Raw genomic sequence first — 20564 nt, forward strand, 5'->3', positions numbered from 1 at the left:
CTTCCTTCCTCTGCCTGGGCCTTGATTTCCCCACTTGAAAACTGGCCAATGCGCTGGCCTTGCCCAGCTCATCTCTCTTGCTTTCCCTGGGTCTTCCGGGGACCGCCGGCAGACTCAGCCTGAAGATGTTCCTTGAAAGAAACAAGCAAGCGCCACCCTCCACTTGGCTGTGCGCTCCTGGCTGGAATTGCACTTTGGCTCCAGGTCTGAACCCTAACCACAGGACAAACACGGTCTGAAACCTGGACGGTTTGCCCTCCTTCTACCCACGGTTTGCGCAGGGCAGTGCGTCTACAACCAAAACAAACTTATTTTGAACACCGGCCGCGAGCACGCGGCGCCGCCAATCATTAACCGCTGGTTCAGGTGGCCCGGCCGGCGCCCTTCATAAGGCGCACGCGGCGCCCAGCGAGCATCGGCCAGCGCGCCGCCGCCACCGTCTAGCGAGCACCGGCTCCTGACCGCCACCGCTGCCTGGCGATGCCCCAAGTCCCCGCTGTCCGCGCCTGGCCGCTTCTGCTCTCGCTGGCCGTTCAGCTCGGCTCAGCCGCTGGCGCTCCCCAGCCCTGGCGCTGCGCGCCCTGCTCCGCCGAGAGGCTGGCGCTCTGCCCTCCCGTGCCCGCCTCGTGCCCGGAGCTCACCCGGCCCGCCGGCTGCGGCTGTTGCCCCACGTGCGCCCTGCCGCTGGACGCCGCCTGCGGCGTGGCCACTGCGCGCTGCGCCCATGGGCTCAGCTGCCGCGCCCTGCCCGGGGAGCCTCGGCCCCTGTACGCCCTCACCCGCGGCCAGGGCGCCTGCATGCCCGCGCCCAGCGCCGAGGCCACAGGTACCAACCGTCTCCCCGCCCGGGTCCCTCCCCTGGGACAGATGGGGTGGGGGACTGGGGCGGGCAGGGGGCTGGGGCTGCACCAAAGCCCACAGCCAGTGAGTGGGGAGCCAACCCGGCCAGGCTCAGAGCTTGCAGCCAAAACCTGTAAGGGGAAAGGATTTGTCACCCAGATGAACTCCATCGTTGTGTGGTCCTGCAGGGGGCGCTTAGGATAAGGCAGGACACACACAACTTGGTGGGAGAGCTGGGGGAGGGAGCCCAGACCACCTGGGCAGCCCACTGATCTATAGAAACCCAGGAGAGGGAGACGATGGGGTGCCCGGGCAGCGGGGTGACACTCCAGACGCCCCTGGCTCTCCTCCCTGCCAATGCCTTCGTTTCTGGGAAGACCCGCAGTGGGAGCCTGTACTGCTGGCCTCCTGGGAGGTGTTTGGAATGTCCTTTGAAATATATGTCCTGTGCAGACAGTATGTGCTTCCCAGATGTTTACAGAACATAATGTGAAAGTTCAGGCTAAAAACTTCACTTGCGTTCATCACCATAGAAAAACAGTGGTTGATGTGTGGGCTGCCTCCTCAGAACTTGACAAGCAGAACTTTCCTGAATTTAGCAGCGATTTATTTGTAGTGGGAAGCAGAGGAAATACACCCTCCTCTACCCCCTCTCCCTACCTCCCTGTCGGGGCAGCTGTATGTCCAGTGATTCCGTGATTCTTGGCGGAATCTTGTGGCTCTATGCCCTGAGAGGGATCTGCTGGAGAGCATCACCCTTCCAAGGTGGGGACGGTTTTCCTCTGGTTCTCTACCTTCAGAGTCATCTCTGTGGTCCTCAAAGGAGAGGGTGTCCCCCCGGGTTCCCTCAGGAGAGCCAGTTCTCTATCATTCCGTCCATGCACCAAATCCAAACCCTAGGACTCTGCAGGAAATCTGGTGACCCTCCCTCTTCCCAGGGTTGCAAAGAAGTCACTCTGTGGGAAGGCAGAGCCCCTGGAAAAGAAGAGAGTAGAGCTGCAATCTAGACCCCACCTCTAAAAAACCCTACCACCTGTTCACAGGGAATTACTAAAATGCCCATTTTATGGATGGGAAAGCTGAGGACGGGGTCAGGAATTGAACTGTAATCCATGGCTTTCTCAGGGCTCTTCCCGGGCTTTGACAAATGTGCATGCGCCTACTTTAGAAGCAGAAACACAGGACACTCTTGCCATTGGTATTGCTGTTGGGTCATCCCTCTACCTGGAAGCCATCAGAAGTTCCTTTAAAGAGGGAGTAGGCAAAACTCTGGGCCAGCATGACCATCCCGTCCCAGTCCAGTTTTGTGGGAACGGAAGCAGCTTCAGGGGAGGGGGGCACAGGTGCAGATGCTTCGGTGGGAGGCTCATGGGTTTTCGTTTTTCCATTTTCAGAGGCAGAGGACCCTGCCACCTCAGAGAACATGTCCCCTGAGAACTCAGAGATGACCCAGGAGCAGCTTCTGGACAATTTCCACCTGATGGCTGAGTCCAGTGAGGACCTGCCCATCCTCTGGAATGCCATCAGTAATTATGAGAGCATGAGGGCTCTGGAAATCACCGACATCACAGAGCGGAAGGTGAGAGCCTCGGGGTAGGTGGAGCCTCTAGCTTGAATCTGCTGGGCCCTGTAGGTCTGGTCCTGAGCCCTGGATATAAACAAGTTGCTTCCCAAAGCCTAACAGACATTTCTCAGCTTAGCTTTGGGAGCTTTTAACCCAAGGGCTTTCAGCAGAGGAGCCCTCTGGATGGAAAGAAAATGCAGTTCGTGCTGTGCAACCTTAGCTACATTACTTCACATCTCTGAGCTCATCTCTAAAATAAGGATATCAGACTGGCAGTGTCTAAAGAGCACTGAGCTAGTCTTAACATCCTCCTCCCCCATCCCATCTTCCCCCCACTTTTTAAGAACTTGTGGTAAAATATTCATAACATAAAATATAGCATTTTAATCATTTTAAAGTATAAAGTTCAGTTACATTAAGTACAGTCACATTATTCTGCCACTATCTATCATGACTGTCCATCTTGAGCACTTTTTCATCTTCCCAAACTGAAGCTCTATCCCCATTAAGCACTAACTCCCTTGTAACATGTTAATTGATGTAAGTTTTCAGTCCTACCACTTGAGGGCGACAAAGAATTAAAGTTGGAGTGACTTGGGTTCATTGGTGAAAAAAAGAAAGAAAATCACTTCTAAAAACATGCATACCCAGAAAAGTGGAGATTGAACCATTTTCTAGACACTTCAGAGTTTAAGCTTGAAATGATGACAAATAGAGAAAAGTTCATGCTTATCTCAGATTGTCCAGATGAATGCCTTAATCCTCAACGAATTTGGTTCGTGTGAACTAACCTTGTAGATTACAGAGGAACGTTGTTCAAAATTTAGAAATCTCTGCTACTAAGTTCTCCATTCACAGAGTTATGCCCCTTCTCCTTTCAACCAGATGACTGGTGCCAGAATTACTCACGGGGGGCAGGAGAGTCGGAGAGCTCATGGCATTGGTGATGCTCTTGTCTCCTGCAAGTGTTTAGTGAATGTTCAGTGAGGGAGGGCATGGGGTTCCCATCCTTTATCTTAACAACTCAGCACAGAGACTAACCATCCTCCTTTTATAGGTGAGAGAGTGAGGCCCAGGGAAAGTGGGTCCAGGCCTGTCCTCAGAGCCCACACAAAACCTCTTACATCCGCTCCCGTTTTAGGCTAATAATACACTGTTTCTTGTCATTTATCCCAATGTCAAATTTTTCTTTCAGGAGCCCTGCCAGCGAGAACTCTACAAAGTGCTGGACAGATTAGCCAGGGAGCAGCAGAAGGCAGGAGACAAACTTTACAAATTTTATCTGCCAAACTGCAACAAGAATGGATTCTATCACAGCAAACAGGTATGTGCATCCTCACGCGACAGCCCCTGATGCCCACACCCCAGCCAAGTGCCAGCCTTTCAACAAACAGGGTGTCCAGCTCCAAGTAAGCAAAGTAAAACCACATAATAGATCATACTATGCAAGACCCACCCCTCTGGGAGTAGGAGGCACTAGCCCCCTGGTAGCCTGAAGACCAGCTCAATGCTCAAAGCCTGTGTGCACTCAAGGACCCTGAGCCAAGTGTTACTCCATCACTTAGCAAATCTGAGCAGGTGGGGACCTTCACAGGCCCCTCACATTCTGGATCTCAGTGTCTCACCTGTAGTAGAGAGGAACAGGATAATTCTACTTAGGAAAGTGAGTATCTGTTTGGACATCTCTTACTTTTTTTCTCCCTACAATGGGAAATGAACTTTATAATTAAATATAATAGCATTTTTTGGCTTGCCAGATAATAAGTGAGATTAAACAAACCAAGACCTCATTTTGAGGAGCCCTTTAGGACTCAGTGAAGCCTAGGTTCTGTGGATATATCTGGGGGAAACTGGGGACCAGGAAGTGCTTTATAACAAACAAGGAATTTGGCAGGGAATACGACAGCAAGGTTGGCCACACATGGGCAGGCTCCCTCGGGGCTCAGCAGCTGTGCCGTAGGGGCCATGAAGCAGACAGTTGTGCACACGCTATACCGTTCAACACACGCATGACATCCTTATTGCATTGGGCACTTGCCCTTAGTCTCCATTTTACGAGGAGAACCAGGACGGTGTAGGATTTGCCCTCAGTCATGGTCACGGCCGGTTGGGGGTGCTCACGGCCTGGCTCTCAGCTGCCACGCCCTCCACATGGCACTGGGCAGCACGGAGCTCCACCACCCTCTCAGCTTCACAGGGGCTGCTCTTGACCTTGCTTCTTTTCTTTGCAGTGCGAGACATCCCTGGAAGGAGAGCCTGGGCTCTGCTGGTGTGTCTATCCTTGGAGCGGGAAGAAGATCCTGGGGTCCATGGCAATCAGAGGGGACCCCAAATGCCATCAGTATTTTAACTTACAGAACTGAAAGCAGATGCAATATGATCCATTCCTTCACATGAAATATTTAAGTACATATGATATTTATACTCTGGAATACACACACACTTTTATATATATATAGATGTATATGTATATATATAGGAATTACTTTTTATACTGCACATATTACTTGATATATAAAGCTGTAGTTTATTTATTCACCATAAGTTTATTTTTTTCTACACAGTAACTTGTGTTATATTAATTTATATATCATGAAACACTTCCCATCATGTCGTATGTAAATACTTGTATTTTAGCTCTTCAGAGGTTCATGCTTCTGTCTTAAAGAGCATAGGAAAATACTGCCTAGAAAATGCAAAATCAAATGTGTAGCATTGATTTTCTTTAAGTGGTTTGATGGAGGATGGTTAAGCTGTGCTTAAGAATGATTTACTCTGTTTATTCCATGGATCCGTGTTTAGCGTAAATTTGAAGGGAAACTTAAATGTTGATTATGTAGTCAAAGCTACGTGTGATGGTGTTGCTACGTGTTAAAATATGTATTGGAGATATAGTCAAACACATGAACACAGTGTAAACACGTTGGAATAAATATCCCGCACTGGAACATTGCTATTGTCATGGACATTTGTTGAACATAAAGTCTTCTTCCTTCCTGAATTCCATCCGTCACCGTCACCTCCCCTTCCTCATGCAGTGTTGGTGAGTCCAGTCTGCAGGCTCCTGGTCCCCACTGCTGGCATGTCTGCCCTGCCCACTGAGGGCTCCCACGCCCGGGGCACCCCTCCCTCCCTCTGCGGGCCCTAACCTCTCCACTAGCTCCTCCCCTTCCTCTTGTAAATAGACCAGGGTTTCTCCTACCTTAAATGCAAGACAGAATCACTTCCTTGACTTCTCCCTCACCGTCTCCTCTCTGACTCTGCCCAGCCTATGTCCCCTGCAGGGCTTCAGGGGTGCCCTCCAGGGCAGCACCCTGCTTGCCCCTCTGTTTGCACGACTAAGACCTGAGCCCAAGACATGGGTCCTCTGCAACGTGGATTCCTTCTTTCTTAACCTGCTCCCTGCTTGCTCTTCCTGACCCCCATGCCTTCCTGCCCTGCCGACTGCTCCTTCCTCTTCTCCCCCTGGACGGGCATCTCATCCATCCCAGCGGATCCCGACCGGCCCCTCCCTGCTCTGGGCTCCAGCTCCCTTATCTTGGGTCTCTCCCTTCACCCCCTGACCCCCACAGCTGCCATCCTCCCCGTGCCGAGCCCGCAGGGCTCACGGCGAACTCAGCCCTCAGGTGCATCATTCAAAATATATCAGCCCGGGGCTTCCCTGGTGGCGCAGTGGTTGAGAGTTCGCCTGCCGATGCAGGGAACGTGGGTTCGTGCCCCGGTCCGGGAGGATCCCGCGTGCCGCGGAGCAGCTGGTCCCGTGGGTCATGGCCGTTGGGCCTGCGCGTCCGGAGCCTGTGCTCCGCGGCGGGAGAGGCCACGACGGTGAGAGGCCCGCGTACCGCAAAAAAAAAAAAAAAAAAAAAAAAAAAATATATATATATATATATATATATATATATATATATATCAGCCCGATGTGGGTCAGCCACAGCCCCATCCCACCCTGCTAAAAATAACCGCGTGGTCATCGTCGTGGTCACCGTTATCCTGCGATGGCAATGGGAGCTTTTCTCAGTACTTCAGTCCCCACGAGGGCCCTGTAGGACCCAGCCTGAGGGTCTGGACTGCACCTACCCCTCAGGTGTGGGCTCAGGAGCGGAGCTGGAGAAGGTGGACTTCCCTCCCCACGATGCGCAGGAGGTGACTTCTGGGCAAAATTAAAGCGACACAGCTCTAAACTTGAAGGCACTGGCAGAGCAGCGCCTACAGAGGGTTCTCAGTCTCACCTGAAGCTGGGGGTATCCATCCACCTTGACCATGGCATGTTTGGGTGGTTAGTCAAAGGTATCAGTTAAACTACATAAGTATCCATATGGTCTTAGATGGGGGAGGGGGTGGGGGTGGGGGTGGGTGGGGGCAGCTCTGTCTAGTCCCAGGGCTTCTGGACACGCTCTCATGTAGCAGTCGTGACTGGCAACAGTGTCTCATATTTCCAGTTCCGGTTCCTTTCAAACGAATCAGGAGTTGATGGGCATTTGGGAGGCAATCTGAGGTAAGAGTCCTTCACGATTCTAGTGCCCATCTTTTATTGTTGTTGCATCCATCTGATTCTCCAGCAGCTTCTCAGCAGCTCCCTTGGGTCAATCCTATTCATAGACAGGACGGCTCTTTCTGCTCACACGTAAAAGTCATGCACCCACATGTTGAGTATGTGGTCACAACAGCAAGTCCCATGGGTTCGCACAGGTCTGGGGGTAAATGGGCTCTGGAGACAGCTCCTGGTGGGGACAGAAGGATCTCTGCTCCAGCCGTGTTTGGAATCTATTCCACGTCTGATCCAGGCCATAAGCGTTATTAATAGGATGGTTTCTGTGGCCGGGTCAGGCCCAGAGCATTGCTGCACTTAGTCCTGACAGCAAGCCGAGGCAGAAGGTCCACACGGAACCCCTCCCATGAAAATCATCCTGCTCGTCATGCTTTTGCCTCTGTGGGTCTAAATTGGGACAGCACTTGCCTACTTCCAAGCTTGGGAAACTCTCAAATCTGAGGCAGGTAGAGCAGTGCTTAGAAGGAAATTTACAGCTATTAAATGCCCCTATTATTTATTAATAGGGACATTAAAAATCTCAAAAAAACTTTATGACACTGGAAAAGGAAGGCCAAACCAAACCTAAGTCAAGCAGAAGGAAGGAAATAATAAAAATTAGAGTGGAAATAGATGAAATAGAGAACAGAAAATCAACAGAGAAAAATCAAGGAAACCAAAAGCTTGTTCTTTGAAAAGATCAACATAATTGACAAACCTTTAGCTATATTGACCAAGAAAAGAGAAAAGACTCAAATAACTAAAATCAGAAATGAAACAGGGGACATTACCAACAATTTTACAGAAATAAAAAGGATTATAAAGGAATATTATGGACAATTGTACACTAACCAATTGGATTACTGAAATGAAATGGAAACATTTTGAGAAATACATGAACTACCAAAACTGACACAAGAGGAATTAGACAATCTGATTAGACCTATAACAAGTGAAATGATTGAATTAGTGAAGAAAAAACTACCCACTAATAAAAGCTGAGATGGCTTCACTGATGAATTCTACTAAACATTTAAAGAGTACTAATTCTTTAAAACTCTTCTAAAATTTAGAAGATGAGAAAACACTTCTCAATTCATTTTATGAGCCTACATTCATAAAAGTCTTACCCTGATTCCACACCAAAGACATCACAAGAAAAGACAACTACAGAGCAAAATCTCCTATGAATATGGACACAAAAATCCTCAACAAAATACTAGCAAACTAAGTCCAGCAACATATTAAAATAATCATTCACCATGACCAAGTGGGACTTATCTCAGGAATGCAAGGTTGTTTTAACACCCTAAAATCAATTAATGCAATAAACCATACTAATAAAATAAAAAAAACAAAAATCACATGATCATCTCAATAGACTCAGAAAAAGCATTTGATAATATCCAACACCCTTTCATGATAAAAACACTCAACAGACTAGGAATAGAAGGAAACCTCCTCAAGCTGACAGAAGGTATCTAGGAAAACACCACAGCTAATGTCATAGTTAATGGTGAAAGTCTATATGCTTTCCCCCTAAGATCAGAAACAAGACAAGCATGTCTGCTCTCATGACTTCTCTTCAGCACTGTAGCCAGGGAAATTAGGCAAGAAAAAGAAATAAAAGGCATTCAGATATAGGCAGAAGTAGAACTATATCTGTTTGAAGATGACATGATCTTATACGAAAAAAATTCTAAATAATCCACTAAAAGACTATTAGAACTAATAAATGAGTACAACAACATTGCAGTATACAAGCTCAATATATAAAAATTAATTGTATTTCTATATGCTTGCAATAAACAATCAAAAAATGAAGTTAAGAAAATTTCACTCACAGTAGTGTCAAGAATAAAATACTTAGTAGTATATTTAACAAAAGAAATACAAAATTTATATTCTGAAAACTACAAAATCTTTTTGAAAGAAATTAAAGAAGATCTAAGTAAATGGAAAACACACCATGTTCATGTATCAGAAGACTTGACATTGTCAACATGGCCATACACCCTAAACTGACCTACAGATTAAGCACAACCCTTTTCAGAATCTCAGTGACTTCTTTGTAGAAAATGACAAGCTGATTTTAAAATTCATATGGAATTGCAAGGGTCACAGAATAGCCAGTGTTTTTATTGAAGTGATACAATAACTTTCCTCTTCTCTTCAAACCTATTTGTTATATTTTTGTTTCCAAAGGAAACTAATCTACTTTTTTGTTTACTTTTTGTTACAACTGTGAATTCATAATGTCCCAGGGTAATGGCCACTCTCTCAGATGATGTGTGACGGTCTGTGTCTACATCTGAAGTTCAAGAACACAGGTGCAGGTGAAGGATGAGCCAAATGGACAGCGTCCAGCACCAGAAGTCTGCGTCTGGTCATTCTTACCCTCCCCTGACCAGGGAGGAGCTCTGGGGGAGGACATTCCTGGTGGTCACTTCCCAGTGTAGAGAGGGAGACCTGGAAGGGATAATCTGAACTTGGTACGTTATCACTGGTGTCTGGCAGTGTCTGCCCTGCCTGGATTTCACTCCTCAGGACACCTGGACCAGGTGTCTGTGTAGGTGTAGGGCAGGTACTGAGGGCACTAGTGGGGACAGGGCCGCAGCAGCCTGTCCCTTTGGTTTATGCTGCAGCACTGCCGGCTGCCTCCTGCCTCACCTCCTTAAAATCATCTCTGGCTGCCATCTGTCTTCCCAGCGGCTTCGCTGTTTCCAATGACCTTGAAATTCTCCTTCAGGAATCCACAGCCACGTTACTGGAGGTCTTGCGGTGTTTCCGGGGCTCGTCTGATGTGCCTCTCCACCTGAACTTGTACAGATGTCCCGAGTCCCCCCCCCCCCAAACTGTCTTCTCCTGTTTGCTTCTTCAGTGGAAATGCTGCTTTAGTTGCTCAGACTTGCTGTCATTGCTGACATTCGACGTCCACCCTCTCACCCTCACATCCAGTCCATGCCCTATCTGCAAAATATGCGCTGACTGGGCCACACCTCAGCTCCCCAGGGCAGCGCTGGTCTGATCCGCAGTCTCCAGGTTGAGGCCTCCCAGGCCTTGGCTTCTGTGGAGCTGCTGGACCAGCCTGTCACAGCTGAACAAGGTCACCACCCCTCTGCAGCCTCCCAGGCCCCCATTCACTCAGCACAAATGCCAGGGCTCTGGGGTCCCGACCTGCCCACTCTCCGGCTGCAGCTCCATCTCCCCCCATCCACCCCTCTCCTCCTGCCTCGGACAGGGATACTGGGTGGCTCCCCGCTCAGGCTCCAGGGGCTCGCTCCCTCACTGCCCCCAGTCCCCTCTCAGCTAGACCTTCCGTCACTAGCTTTTCCAAATTAAACAAAACCCCCAAAATATGCCTCCCCCCGCCAACAACGAAAACAACAAAAGAACATTCACTGCAGCCTTTTTACTATTAAGAAGGTGACATACAGGTTCTCACATCCGATGCTGAGAATGGCAAAGAGGTTATGATAAGTTTTACCCTGAGACAGACGTTGTGGGCCCATTCAGAAAACGCTGAGGCACACTAAAGAAGAAGAAAGTGAGACAGGCTGGGACCTGGGACCGGGGACACTTGGCTGCAGTGCTTGCACCTGCACAAATGTCTCCTCGAGCAATAGAATAAATACAAAGAAACTGTAAGGGACTAAATATAACTGCACGCATGCGCAGTTGGGGGGCACGTATTGAACAATAAGATACAAAAAGGCCACAAACCAACCGCCCTTTCTGAGGTGCCAGGAGCAAAAGCAGGGTGCTGCACACGATCCCAGCACACGGCACCAGCAAGGGGGTGAGCAGATCACCGAAGCCTCCCTCCGGCCCCACCCAGTCATCGGCCCCCACCCTCACTCCACTGAAGGGACCAGCTCCGCCCGTCCCTTGGGGGGCGAGCAAGGGCACAGGTTACTTGTTCTCAATCGCTGTCCTGCCGCAGGGGCCCCAGCCTGAATTTCTCATCTGGCCTCTTATCAATTTCTATTACTTAAAAAAGAGTCCAAGGACCCACGTCGGTAGCAAAGGGTAGGGAAATCAGCAGCAAGGACGCCGCTGGACGATCCGCATCCCCCTCTGTTTTCCCGCGCACTCGTCTCCCACGGGCCGCAAGTCCCACTGGCTCGCCTCGTTTACTGTGTTTCTCTACAAGAGCAGTGATCCTGCATGTTCTGTGCACTGCGTGCAGATCGTGCCAGGACAAAAGCCGTAGACCGTATTGCGGGTGGAATGTGGGGCCAGGAGAGGAGGCCAGGCCATCCCCGAGGTTTGGGGGTACAGCTGGGCCGTGGAGACGAGCTGTGGGAATGGAGCCTGAGATGCTCGCGGGAGCAGAACCCACCCTCCAACTTTGGAAGCAGATGCCTCCCCGGGCAGTGGGCCACCTGCCACACGGAAGCAGCACACTTTTCTAAATAAAAAGGAATCCATTCATGGTCACTACGAAGTTGTTGAAACTGTAATGGACATAAAATAAGGACATCATCTACATTCACAGTGTAACCAGGTTACCATTTTGGTGCCTTTCCGATCAGTTTTATGTGTGTGTATGTGTATGTTTGTGTGTGTGTGTACGCAATATAATTGCATTTTGCTCTTCCTTTATCCCACCATGAGCTTCTTTCTGTATTATTACCATCAAACACATTTTAGTAGTGGCATAATATTCCTTTCTGTGGATGTATTTCAGTTTAATGTCCTCGTGCTCTCTGGGCACATCCCCTATTGTGCCTTTAGGATACGTTTCTGGAGAGGAATGGTTGGTTCAAGGACTTTTGAACGTATGAAAAAATGGCCTTGGACAGGTTGCCTCATCACTGAAGCCCCGTTTCATGACACCCTTGTCAGTACCCGTGATTGGTAATTTTCCAGTGCATTTATTTGCTAACTGAACCCTGGTAAGGGGTTGCCATAGCAACAGTATGGCCTTGGCCCTGGTGAGTGGGGAGCCCAGATCACTCATTTCTTTGTGCCCTTGGGGGATGGTGGCTTCGGACTCATGGTACTTGGGGCTGGTGAACCTGGGGGGGCTGGTGAACCTGGGAGGGCTGGTGAACGTGGGAGGACCGCCCAGAACCGGAGACTCACTGCAGACCTGACGGGTGCCAGCAAGGCCGCAGGCTGGCTCCTTGGGTTCTCTTGCCAGAGATGGAAGCAGGTTAAGTTCTGACTACAGTCGGAACGTCACTGCCCTCTGGATTATATCGTAACACAAAACCCGGAACCGGTCACTAACAAGGGGAAGGGGATTTCTTTATGGTAAAAACTTTATTTACTATTTATAAATACATTGCAAGACGAACTTTTCAAAAATACCTTTTTTTTTTTTCTCAAAAACTTAATTAAAAAAATAAAGGAAAGCTAATAGGTAGGCAGAACATCTTGAGATCCCTTTGTGTTCTCCAGGAGGGCTGTGTGCAGCGTGCATCCAACCAGAGAGGCTGCAGTGGGGCGGCCGAGGGCCCCTCCCCACTCTCCTGCCAGACCTGGAGGGTGGCCTCAGGGAGAGTGGCTGCGCCCTGTGCACGAGCCCCCTCCCTCCGTCGTGGCCGTGTTTATGTTCTCTAGCATTGCTTACAATTCGTCTAGGATTATCTAGTATAGGCGCTAACATATTTGGACGATGACGTATACACTGTGAACAGTCATGAAGAGGGTATTCTCTCTGCGTGTACGTGTGACTTAGAAAGAAAAGGAGGAAGTCCAAGTGCAGCAAGCAAGGGGGATTCTCTGTGTTCTCCCAGTGTCCTCGACTGGCTCCCCAACAAGCCATTCGTCTTCCAGGTTAGATAGAATCATTATTTTTTACATTGTGCCAAGGAGGACAAAAGGGGAGAGATGAAAATAAACCTCTTTTGTCTTTAAGGAGCTTATCCTCAAGAATACACTTGCTCTTGAATTGTTGAGTGGGAAAACACTATTTTCTGCAGTCATTGGAGAACGAGGCTATTATTTGTGATGCCTCTGGCTGTCACCCTGCCCCCCTGCCCTATGGGGCCTCAGCAAAGGCTGTGTCTTCAGGAAGCTGCCTGACAAAGAAGGGTCAGAAATCCCCACCTTTGTAGGTTCCCAGAGTTCCCTAGAACATTCTTGGTCATTATTATTATTTTTTTTGTGTGTGTGCAAGATTCCACCTTATTCTCTCCACTAGTTTCCAAGCAGTGCAGGTCCCTTGAAGATACAAAGTATCTTCTTGGTCCAGGGACCCTGGCCCTTGCTTCAAAGACGTAGCTCCAGGTGGGTGCGTCGTGATGTGCGGGCATCAGAGGGCAGGGCGTTCCTCTTCTCGATGAGGCCTTGTCTCATCTTCATGTGGGGACGAAGCGCGCGTCTACATAAGCAACACCGTCGCTAAGGCATGAAGTGGAGGGTTGGCTGCGTCGGCAAACACATGGGGAGGGTTCCAGGGCGGTGTGAGCTACGGCCACGCCGTGCTTGAGCTTACAGGTATTTTTATAGGAAGCAACAAGAAGAATCAAACTGCGTTTCACTGACTACTGGAAAGTGGAAAGATGCCAAGTTCACCATTTGGAAGAAAACTAGGCATTTCAAACATCTCTTTCTAAACTTTGGTTTAAAAAAAAAAATCAATTCACCACAAAAAGAAATCAAAATCGAGGCTGTAGCCAGCTGCTGACCATGTCCTTGGCAGTCTTTTGTGCAAAATAAGGCATATTTGAGCTCCACATGAACTAAAACAGAAAGAAAAAGGAATATATTGAAATAACTCCCCCCAAATCAAAAGGGCTCAGGGCCCACGCTGGGATCATCAGGCATGATACCCAGGCAATTGGCAGGGTGGAGGCTCATTCCACACTTTTTAACAAAGCAGAGAACCCCATGAGACGCCCACGGTGTTCACTAACATAATCACCCTAAAATTACAATTATTTTTTCCAACTTGCAAGGAAACAGAACTTATCACTAAATGACAGCTTCTTCTGTTTACTTAAATTTGTCTTGAGACGATGAAATATATTTATCTTTTTTCCCCCAATAGCTCTCTCATTTATGAAAAAAGATTTTTAAATATGATTTCATTCTTTCACGTGATGGTTTGAAATTTCATTTTCATGTTAGATTTACATAAACTTTATTAACATGCTATTAATCATAGACTCTCAGAATAGCCATAATGTATTTTACGGGGAAGAAAAAGCCACGTCTTTTAGAAACACATTCCTTTAACAAGTTCTTTTGGATGAAAACAGTTTACATGTGAAGATCAATGAACCATCAGGCTCATGAGGGGAAAAGCTTAACTTTGGAAATCTTATGTTGTGTATGAATGTTTAAGTGTTCTAAGTTCTTTAAAATGAGGCAATGCTATATTAAAATGGATAACCAACAAGGACCTACTGTATAGCACAGGGAACTCTGCTCAATATTCTGTAACAACCTAACTGGGAAAAGAATTTGAGAAAGAATAGATACATGTCTATGTATAACTGAATCACTCTGTTGTACACCTGAAACTAACACAACGTTGTTAATCAACTATACACTAATGTAAATAAAAAGTTAAAAAAAAATGAGGTTAAGTATCTCTAAGACAAACTGGCCACAGACCCTCTTTCCTGCTCTGGTTTGGGCGGGTTGAGGGCTCTGTCTCGTGTGGGTCTGTCCTCCAGGCCAGTGCCGCTTCTGGGTCGCCAGCCCTTGGGATCTATAGATGCCCCTCCCACCAGGCTGGGTCCTGCGCCCCCTCGGATCCCACTGGTGCCCAGGGCTTACGTGGTCGCAGTCTACTTGCTCTCCATGCTGTAGCAGTGCACGTCCCCTTTCCCCTTCACGTCGAAGCCCGGGAGGGGCTGCCCGTACTTATCCACGCACCAGCAGAAGCCCCGCTTCCTGCCTTTGGAAGGGCGGCACTGTGGGCAGAGCACAAATGATCCAGTGAGCCCCGGGGAGGCCCCGCCAAGGGGGTGCTGATGACGGGGGCAGGTGGTCAGCACCCAGGATGGTTTTCCAGCACGGCCTCTGCTATGCCAAGGAAGCACAACTGATCAAGGCCTTGTGTGCACAGCGTGTGTCTGGGGGCTTGTTGGGCAGGTATGAGTGCCTCAAGAAAGCAGGGGTCCTGGTGGTTTTGTGTCCCTCAGGGTCTCGCTGGGGTGGACATTGGACCCTGTTGGTCCTACAGGTCTATCTGCTGAATGGGGGGAATGATAATGTCCCATCTGCCCTGGGCTTGTCACATTTGGGTCTTTCAGAGAACACCCCGAGCTGTGTATATGGTACCTTCTCAGGGTGAGTTTGCTGAATAAGTGACTGATAGAAATATATGAAAAGGCAAAGAGACCAGTGGCCACTGAACAGGATGGGGCCCTCTAATCGAGGCCACTCCCACCAGCACTTTGAACATGGCCCTGTGTTCTGTGACTAATTCCGTAGATACTGAGGTAGGAGTCATCCAATTAGAAAGTCCATTGAGATGCTCCCATAGCGTGATCTGAAATCTACAGAGGTACACTCAGTATGCCTTAAAATAACAATGTATCTGATCCTTTACAGTGGGTCACCACCAGGAAGGCACGGGTGTGAAAGGGACCAACATGGGACCTCAGGGTAAGCTTCCTGCCACAGGACCTCACATCAGGCTTCTTGGAAATTCTCTACAATAGTTAACAAAAACATCCCTCCACGGTGCAGTGCTAACGTGTCTGGGTCCCTCTATAGCTAGTAAAAGGCTCCAGGGAGGCCTCGAATTGCTCTGTGGGTCGGGAGGGAGAAGCGGACAGCGTGAAGATACCAGGAGTTAGGGATTCAGGGGAAGCCCCTCAGAGGTCTTGGCCGTGGCAGGGACCGCGAGCCACGGCGGCAGCCAGAGCACTTGGGTGGAGGGCTGGTCTCTCCTCCGCATGAGCGGACGGTGGGAGAGAAAGGAGCTGCGCAGACAGTGCTCACCTGCTTTTTCTTGTAGAAGCCCTTCTTGTCGCAGTTGGGAATGTGGATGCCCCTGGGGCTGAGCATGTTCAGGAACTTGAGATGGTTCAGTGTGTCCTCCATTTCCCGGCGGCAGGGCCCCTGGGGAGAAAAAAACACAGGTTACCTGGGAACTCCCTGTGTGACAAAACCCTGGAACGCCCAGGGAACTGGCCACGTGCCCCTGAGCGTCTCTGCCTGACTTAGCGGTCACCGTTCCCACGCAGCTGCCAACCGGGGCTCCCTGTCTCTCTTGTGACTCCCCAGAGCGAGGCACAGAACTGGGACAGGGACCCACAGGCCAGGACACTCAGAGGCCACGTGAACACCTCTTAGGAGAACAGCTCTCTGCCCTGCAGGGGCCTGGAGGGCAGCACACTGATTCTCAGAAGATCTTTGCCATAGGGGAGGGTCAATATCCCTTTTGTAAGGAGGGGCTCTTGGCTGTCCGCTCAGTCAGCAGGACCACCGGAATAACCGCCGGGGCCCTTGAGTAAAGAGCAACCCTGTGATCTCCAGATGCCCAGGCCGGGCAGCCCCACCCTCATCAGCAAGAGGAAAAGCGCTCACATATTCCGTCTCACGCTTGGACTCAGATGAGAAGTTCTGCGTGTCTGTGCTCTGAGACTCATAGTCGACCTTGTAGCGCTGGCTGTCCTTGGCGTGTCCTTTCTTGATGACGTCCATCTTGGTGTGGATGGGGTGGAATTTGGAGTCGGACACCCTGTGCGTGCTGGTCAGGGCCTGGTTCTCTGTGCTCCCCATGCTGTGATCTTCCTCTGACTCACTGCCATTTCCTTGAAAGACACAAGGGAGGCACAGACTTGAGGGTCATTGACATTGAACGACGAATCTTACCTTTTTGACCAAGTCCGAACCAAATGGAAATGTGATTCAACAATTCCGAGTAAGTTTAGAAAAACACCTGGAAAAAGTATTCCATAATACTAGTGGTGAACGGTACTCCCTTGGCATCTTTTAAAAATGAAATCTGACACGTGCTATTACAAAGTAGGTGCAGCTGAAAAAAATGTTTTTCATGCTCTCAGCTTTCAAGTACCTCTCATCCTCCACCAGGAGGGGGCAGACACGAGCCAGGGAAGGCTCCGAGGCCCACTCAGAAATCCCTCAGGGATGCCCCAGTGAGGGCCTCCCACGTGTGGACCTGTGGACAAGCACATCCTCTGCCCCACCGGCCCTGCTGAATCAGAAGCGCTGGGGCGATGGCAGAAACCCGGGAGTCAGCAAGCCCCAGGGATTCTGATTCCAGCCCGTCCTAAGTGCCACCAGGCAAAGGGCTCAGATGGGGAAACTGAATTCTCCACAAAGCGCCTTTGCCTCAGGCCCCTGGACTCATGAGGCATGTTTGGTAGTGTTTCATAGGTCTCGCTGTCACATCTCTCACTGTTCATGCAGGGTCTGGAACACTCAGAAGAGCTGCACAGACCCTGTGGATCCTGGGGCACTATCCTGGGTGAGTCCTTCCTCTCTTGTCTGCACAGGAGCAAATGGGATGAGGACATCACCAAACAAGGCTTAACAATCCTTTGTACCAAAGAGCTTCACTCTGAAAAGGAAGCCACTTCCTGCAGATCTCTGACTGTAATCAAACTAATGAAGACACACTTGCTATTGATATTGGAATGTACACAACGTCACTGGGATTTGAACTATACTGACTAAATGTGCAGCTGCTATGGAAGCAGAATGCTCTCTGTTCCTCTTCCAGGATGAACTTGGGCCGGCTAAGGGAGAAGGGCCAGTGGGGAGCCCCTTCCTCTTGCCTGGTTCTATGCAGCCAGGTAACTGTCATAGGATGGCTTCACTCTGATGAGCGGAGTCCTGATGCCTCCCCCTCCCGGATGGGGCTCAGTTTGCTACCTGATCCCGCATCTACTACACCTGGGGTGCCAAGCGCACTGCTCCAGCTGACCTGTTCTCTACTCTCCCGAGAACTGGCCCATCAAGGCGGCAGCCTGCTCACCTGCCTGGAAGCCTGCCAAGGCCTCTGGCTCTAGGCTTCGAGGAGCAGATGTCTAGCTCTGGCTTGGAGAATGCTTCTGGAGGGTTGAGAAGGGCTGAAAGATACTCTGCTTCTGTTACAGAAGCCCTGCTCTCTCCTGGAAGCATCTTGGGCAGGTGCACTCACAGGGGTGTTTGGGGAAGTCCCCGTTCTCTCTGGGTTTCGATTTCCTCAACCGGGAAAACAAACAGTTCCATGAGGTGGAGAAGTTGCAAAGTTCCCAAGGGGTCTTGTGTTTGGGGAAGCACAAATTCACCCAGCCCAGCAACCAACAGAGTAAGTTTTTAATTGGTAGAATTTGGTTTCAATTTCCTTTCATCTTAGTTTCATTTTTTTTTCTTTTTCAGGGAAGTATTGGGGAAAGGGGATGCTAAGAATATGTAAATGAATATATTTGCATTTCTTTTCCAAGAACTCTGAGTAATTTCTTAAACTTCCTTGGTTTCTTTCTAATGCCTGCTGAGAGAGGGAGAGAAAACTTTTCTATTTAAGCCACAGATAATTTTCTTAAACTTTTGACTGTTATTTAAATTTACCCCCCCCAAGTGGATTTTAGAAGTCACTTAGATCTTTACATAATTTTATAATAAACCACATCAACCTATACTATGGAGCTACTACGACAGTAATAATTCCCATTAAAGTCTAGCCAAAAGTTACATCTATAAAAACTTCTAAGATCACTTTCTGAATATCCAAAAATGAACGGTAACAGTGAAGTACACACACAGCAAATGCCCCAACTGCCCTGAGAGACAAATGCATCCAGCAATTCTAACCAGTCTACTAGAGCCAGTATATGTTTTAGGCAGTTGTAATTTTACCTTTCCACGAGTCTTGAAAGGAAATAGCTTCACCTGGGAGTGGAAATCTGCAGGTAGGGAAATTATAAGGGGATTTCCATCCTTCTAGCCCCAGATGGGGGCTAGCCCACGGCGGTCTGTCCAGCTGGTGGCTGGAGGTGAGGGCTTTATCTCCTAGCCTTCGGCGACGCGATACGTTCATTCACATACCTGAGTGAGGCTGGCTAAGCGTGCTTGAAATTTAGAGGGACACCTGCCAACTCCAGAGTCATTTCTTTCTGAACGCCAGGTTGTCCGACCCGGTTCCCACCTCGCTGCTTTTGGGACACCCCCGGGCCTGAAACTGCTTTGCAAACCGTAAGTCTGTGTAAATCAGTATTTTTAAAGCCAGGTACCATTTCCTACAACGTGCCTGCCCACCTTCCCCGTCCAAATCCGCCCTGGCCCATTCCCTGAGCCCCCGACCCCGCAAGCATCCTCGGCATGGACACGCTCGCTTTTCGTTCGTGGGAAACAGAAGTCGCGGTCCGGAATTGGGCCGCACAGTACACGCCCACGTTTCGGAGCGGCGCCTGCATGAATGGCTTGAGAATCTTCTCCGTCCAGGATCTCCCCATTGACCGTTAACCTCTGCATCCGCTCCCTCCCTGCCCAGGAAATCTATAACCCATTTTCGCCGAAAGCGCTTTACAATTTACAAGAACTCTGCACTCAAAGAACGGAGCGAGTAGAGGGCCGGTTGCGGAGGGTCCCTCCCGCGAGCGCCCTCGCCTCGCGGGGCTTCAGCTTCCCCACGTACAACCCTTGGGGTGGGAAGAGCAGCGAAGTCTCCACAGAGGTACCACCTTTGGCCTTGGCCGAGGGGCGCGCTTCGGCGGCGCACCTGGCGTGGGTAGCTCACCTGGCGCGGGCGTTGCGGGCAGCAGGTAGGCGCGCAGGCGGCCGGCGGCGCTGGCGTTGGCGCAGAGCCCGCGGCCGTCCAGCAGCGCTTGTAGCGGGCGCGGCTCGCCGGGCGGCGGCTGGCAGCGGAGGCCGGAGCCGCAACGCTCGGTGTAGACGCCGCAAGGCTGACCCTCGCGCAGCGCGCACGTCAGGCAGCAGCCGCAGCCCGGCTCGCGCACAAGCTCGGCGCACGGGGGCGCAGGGGGAGGCGGCGCGCACTGGGCCAGAGCACGCGCGTCGCACGGCTCGCAGCGTACCACGGGGCCGGTGCCCGCAGCGCCCGCGCCGGCCCGTGCCGCTGGCGGCCCGTGGAGCAACGCCAGCGCGGTCAGAGCCGCAGTCCAGAGCGCGGGGCGCGTCCGCAGCATGGCACTCGCCGCGAGGATCCGATGCTGGGCTGGCCGGAGGGCGCGGGGACGGGGCGACAGCGAGCGGCGCGAGGATGTGGGAGCGTGGCAGGAAGGGTCCAATCCTCAGCACGGAGCAGCAGCGCTCGCATCTGGGCAGCCTGGGTGCGCCAGCCGCTATATAGAAGCCGGGTGGCCGAGGACACGCCCCGGAACGGCGCGCCGTCTGCGGGGAGGGGGGCGGGGGCGGGCCGGCGCGGACCAGGCTCCCCAGGCCCGCGCCTCGTCCTGTGCGGCCTGGCCGAGTGCGGGGTCGCGTAGCGCGCGGCCGCCCGCGCACCTGCTTCGCTCGCTCATGCCCGGCGCCCCCCCAACCCCCCCACCCCTCGGTCCCCGGGAACTCGGCAGCACCCCCCCCCCGTCCCAGGTGCCTCCGGCCACCCAAGCGCCTCGGCCAACCCGGCATCTCCGGCGCCCCAGGCCACCCCAGCGCCCCCGACCTTGGCCACCCCGTTGCAGCCGCCCTTCTCCCTCTGCGCCCCAGGTTGAGGTCGCTCCGTGGCGAGATGGTGTCAGGGAAACTGGTGAGCGC

The 20564-nt window shown here is 50.8% G+C and overlaps 2 protein-coding genes across 2 annotated transcripts; one reads left to right on the forward strand and one right to left on the reverse strand.

Annotated features, from left to right (window-relative positions):
• Positions 1-411: 411 nt before the first annotated feature.
• IGFBP1 (insulin like growth factor binding protein 1) lies at positions 412-5352 on the forward strand. The gene is made up of 4 exons (XM_082632861.1): positions 412-826; positions 2235-2419; positions 3600-3728; positions 4636-5352. The coding sequence occupies exons 1-4, from the start codon at positions 481-483 to the stop codon at positions 4765-4767; spliced, it is 792 nt and encodes a 263-aa protein (XP_082488987.1). The 5' UTR covers positions 412-480; the 3' UTR covers positions 4768-5352.
• Positions 5353-12181: 6829 nt separating this feature from the next.
• IGFBP3 (insulin like growth factor binding protein 3) lies at positions 12182-20133 on the reverse strand. The gene is made up of 5 exons (XM_082631721.1): positions 19585-20133; positions 16428-16654; positions 15840-15959; positions 14667-14803; positions 12182-13624 (listed from the first exon to the last, which is right to left on the reverse strand). Exons 1-4 carry the CDS (start codon positions 19991-19993, stop codon positions 14678-14680), a joined length of 882 nt encoding a protein of 293 aa, XP_082487847.1. The 5' UTR covers positions 19994-20133; the 3' UTR covers positions 12182-13624; positions 14667-14677.
• Between the last annotated feature and the right edge of the window lie 431 nt (positions 20134-20564).

Source organism: Mesoplodon mirus (genome assembly GCF_964341445.2).
Source record: "Mesoplodon mirus genome assembly, chromosome: 9".
In the NCBI taxonomy this organism is placed as follows: domain Eukaryota; kingdom Metazoa; phylum Chordata; class Mammalia; order Artiodactyla; family Ziphiidae; genus Mesoplodon; species Mesoplodon mirus.

What these genes read in the sequence shown, in the direction of transcription:
- IGFBP1 (XM_082632861.1), top strand. Translation starts at nt 481, where the DNA reads ATGCCCCAAGTCCCCGCTGTCCGCGCCTGGCCGCTTCTGCTCTCGCTG. An exon ending in CCGACATCACAGAGCGGAAG is followed by an intron (nt 2,420 to 3,599) that starts GTGAGAGCCTCG and finishes TTTTTCTTTCAG; the next exon opens with GAGCCCTGCCAGCGAGAACT. An exon ending in GATTCTATCACAGCAAACAG is followed by an intron (nt 3,729 to 4,635) that starts GTATGTGCATCC and finishes TTTTCTTTGCAG; the next exon opens with TGCGAGACATCCCTGGAAGG.
- IGFBP3 (XM_082631721.1), bottom strand. Translation starts at nt 19,993, where the DNA reads ATGCTGCGGACGCGCCCCGCGCTCTGGACTGCGGCTCTGACCGCGCTG. An exon ending in GCCCGCAACGCCCGCGCCAG is followed by an intron (nt 16,655 to 19,584) that starts GTGAGCTACCCA and finishes GTGTCTTTCAAG; the next exon opens with GAAATGGCAGTGAGTCAGAG. An exon ending in CCAAGCGTGAGACGGAATAT is followed by an intron (nt 15,960 to 16,427) that starts GTGAGCGCTTTT and finishes TTTTCTCCCCAG; the next exon opens with GGGCCCTGCCGCCGGGAAAT.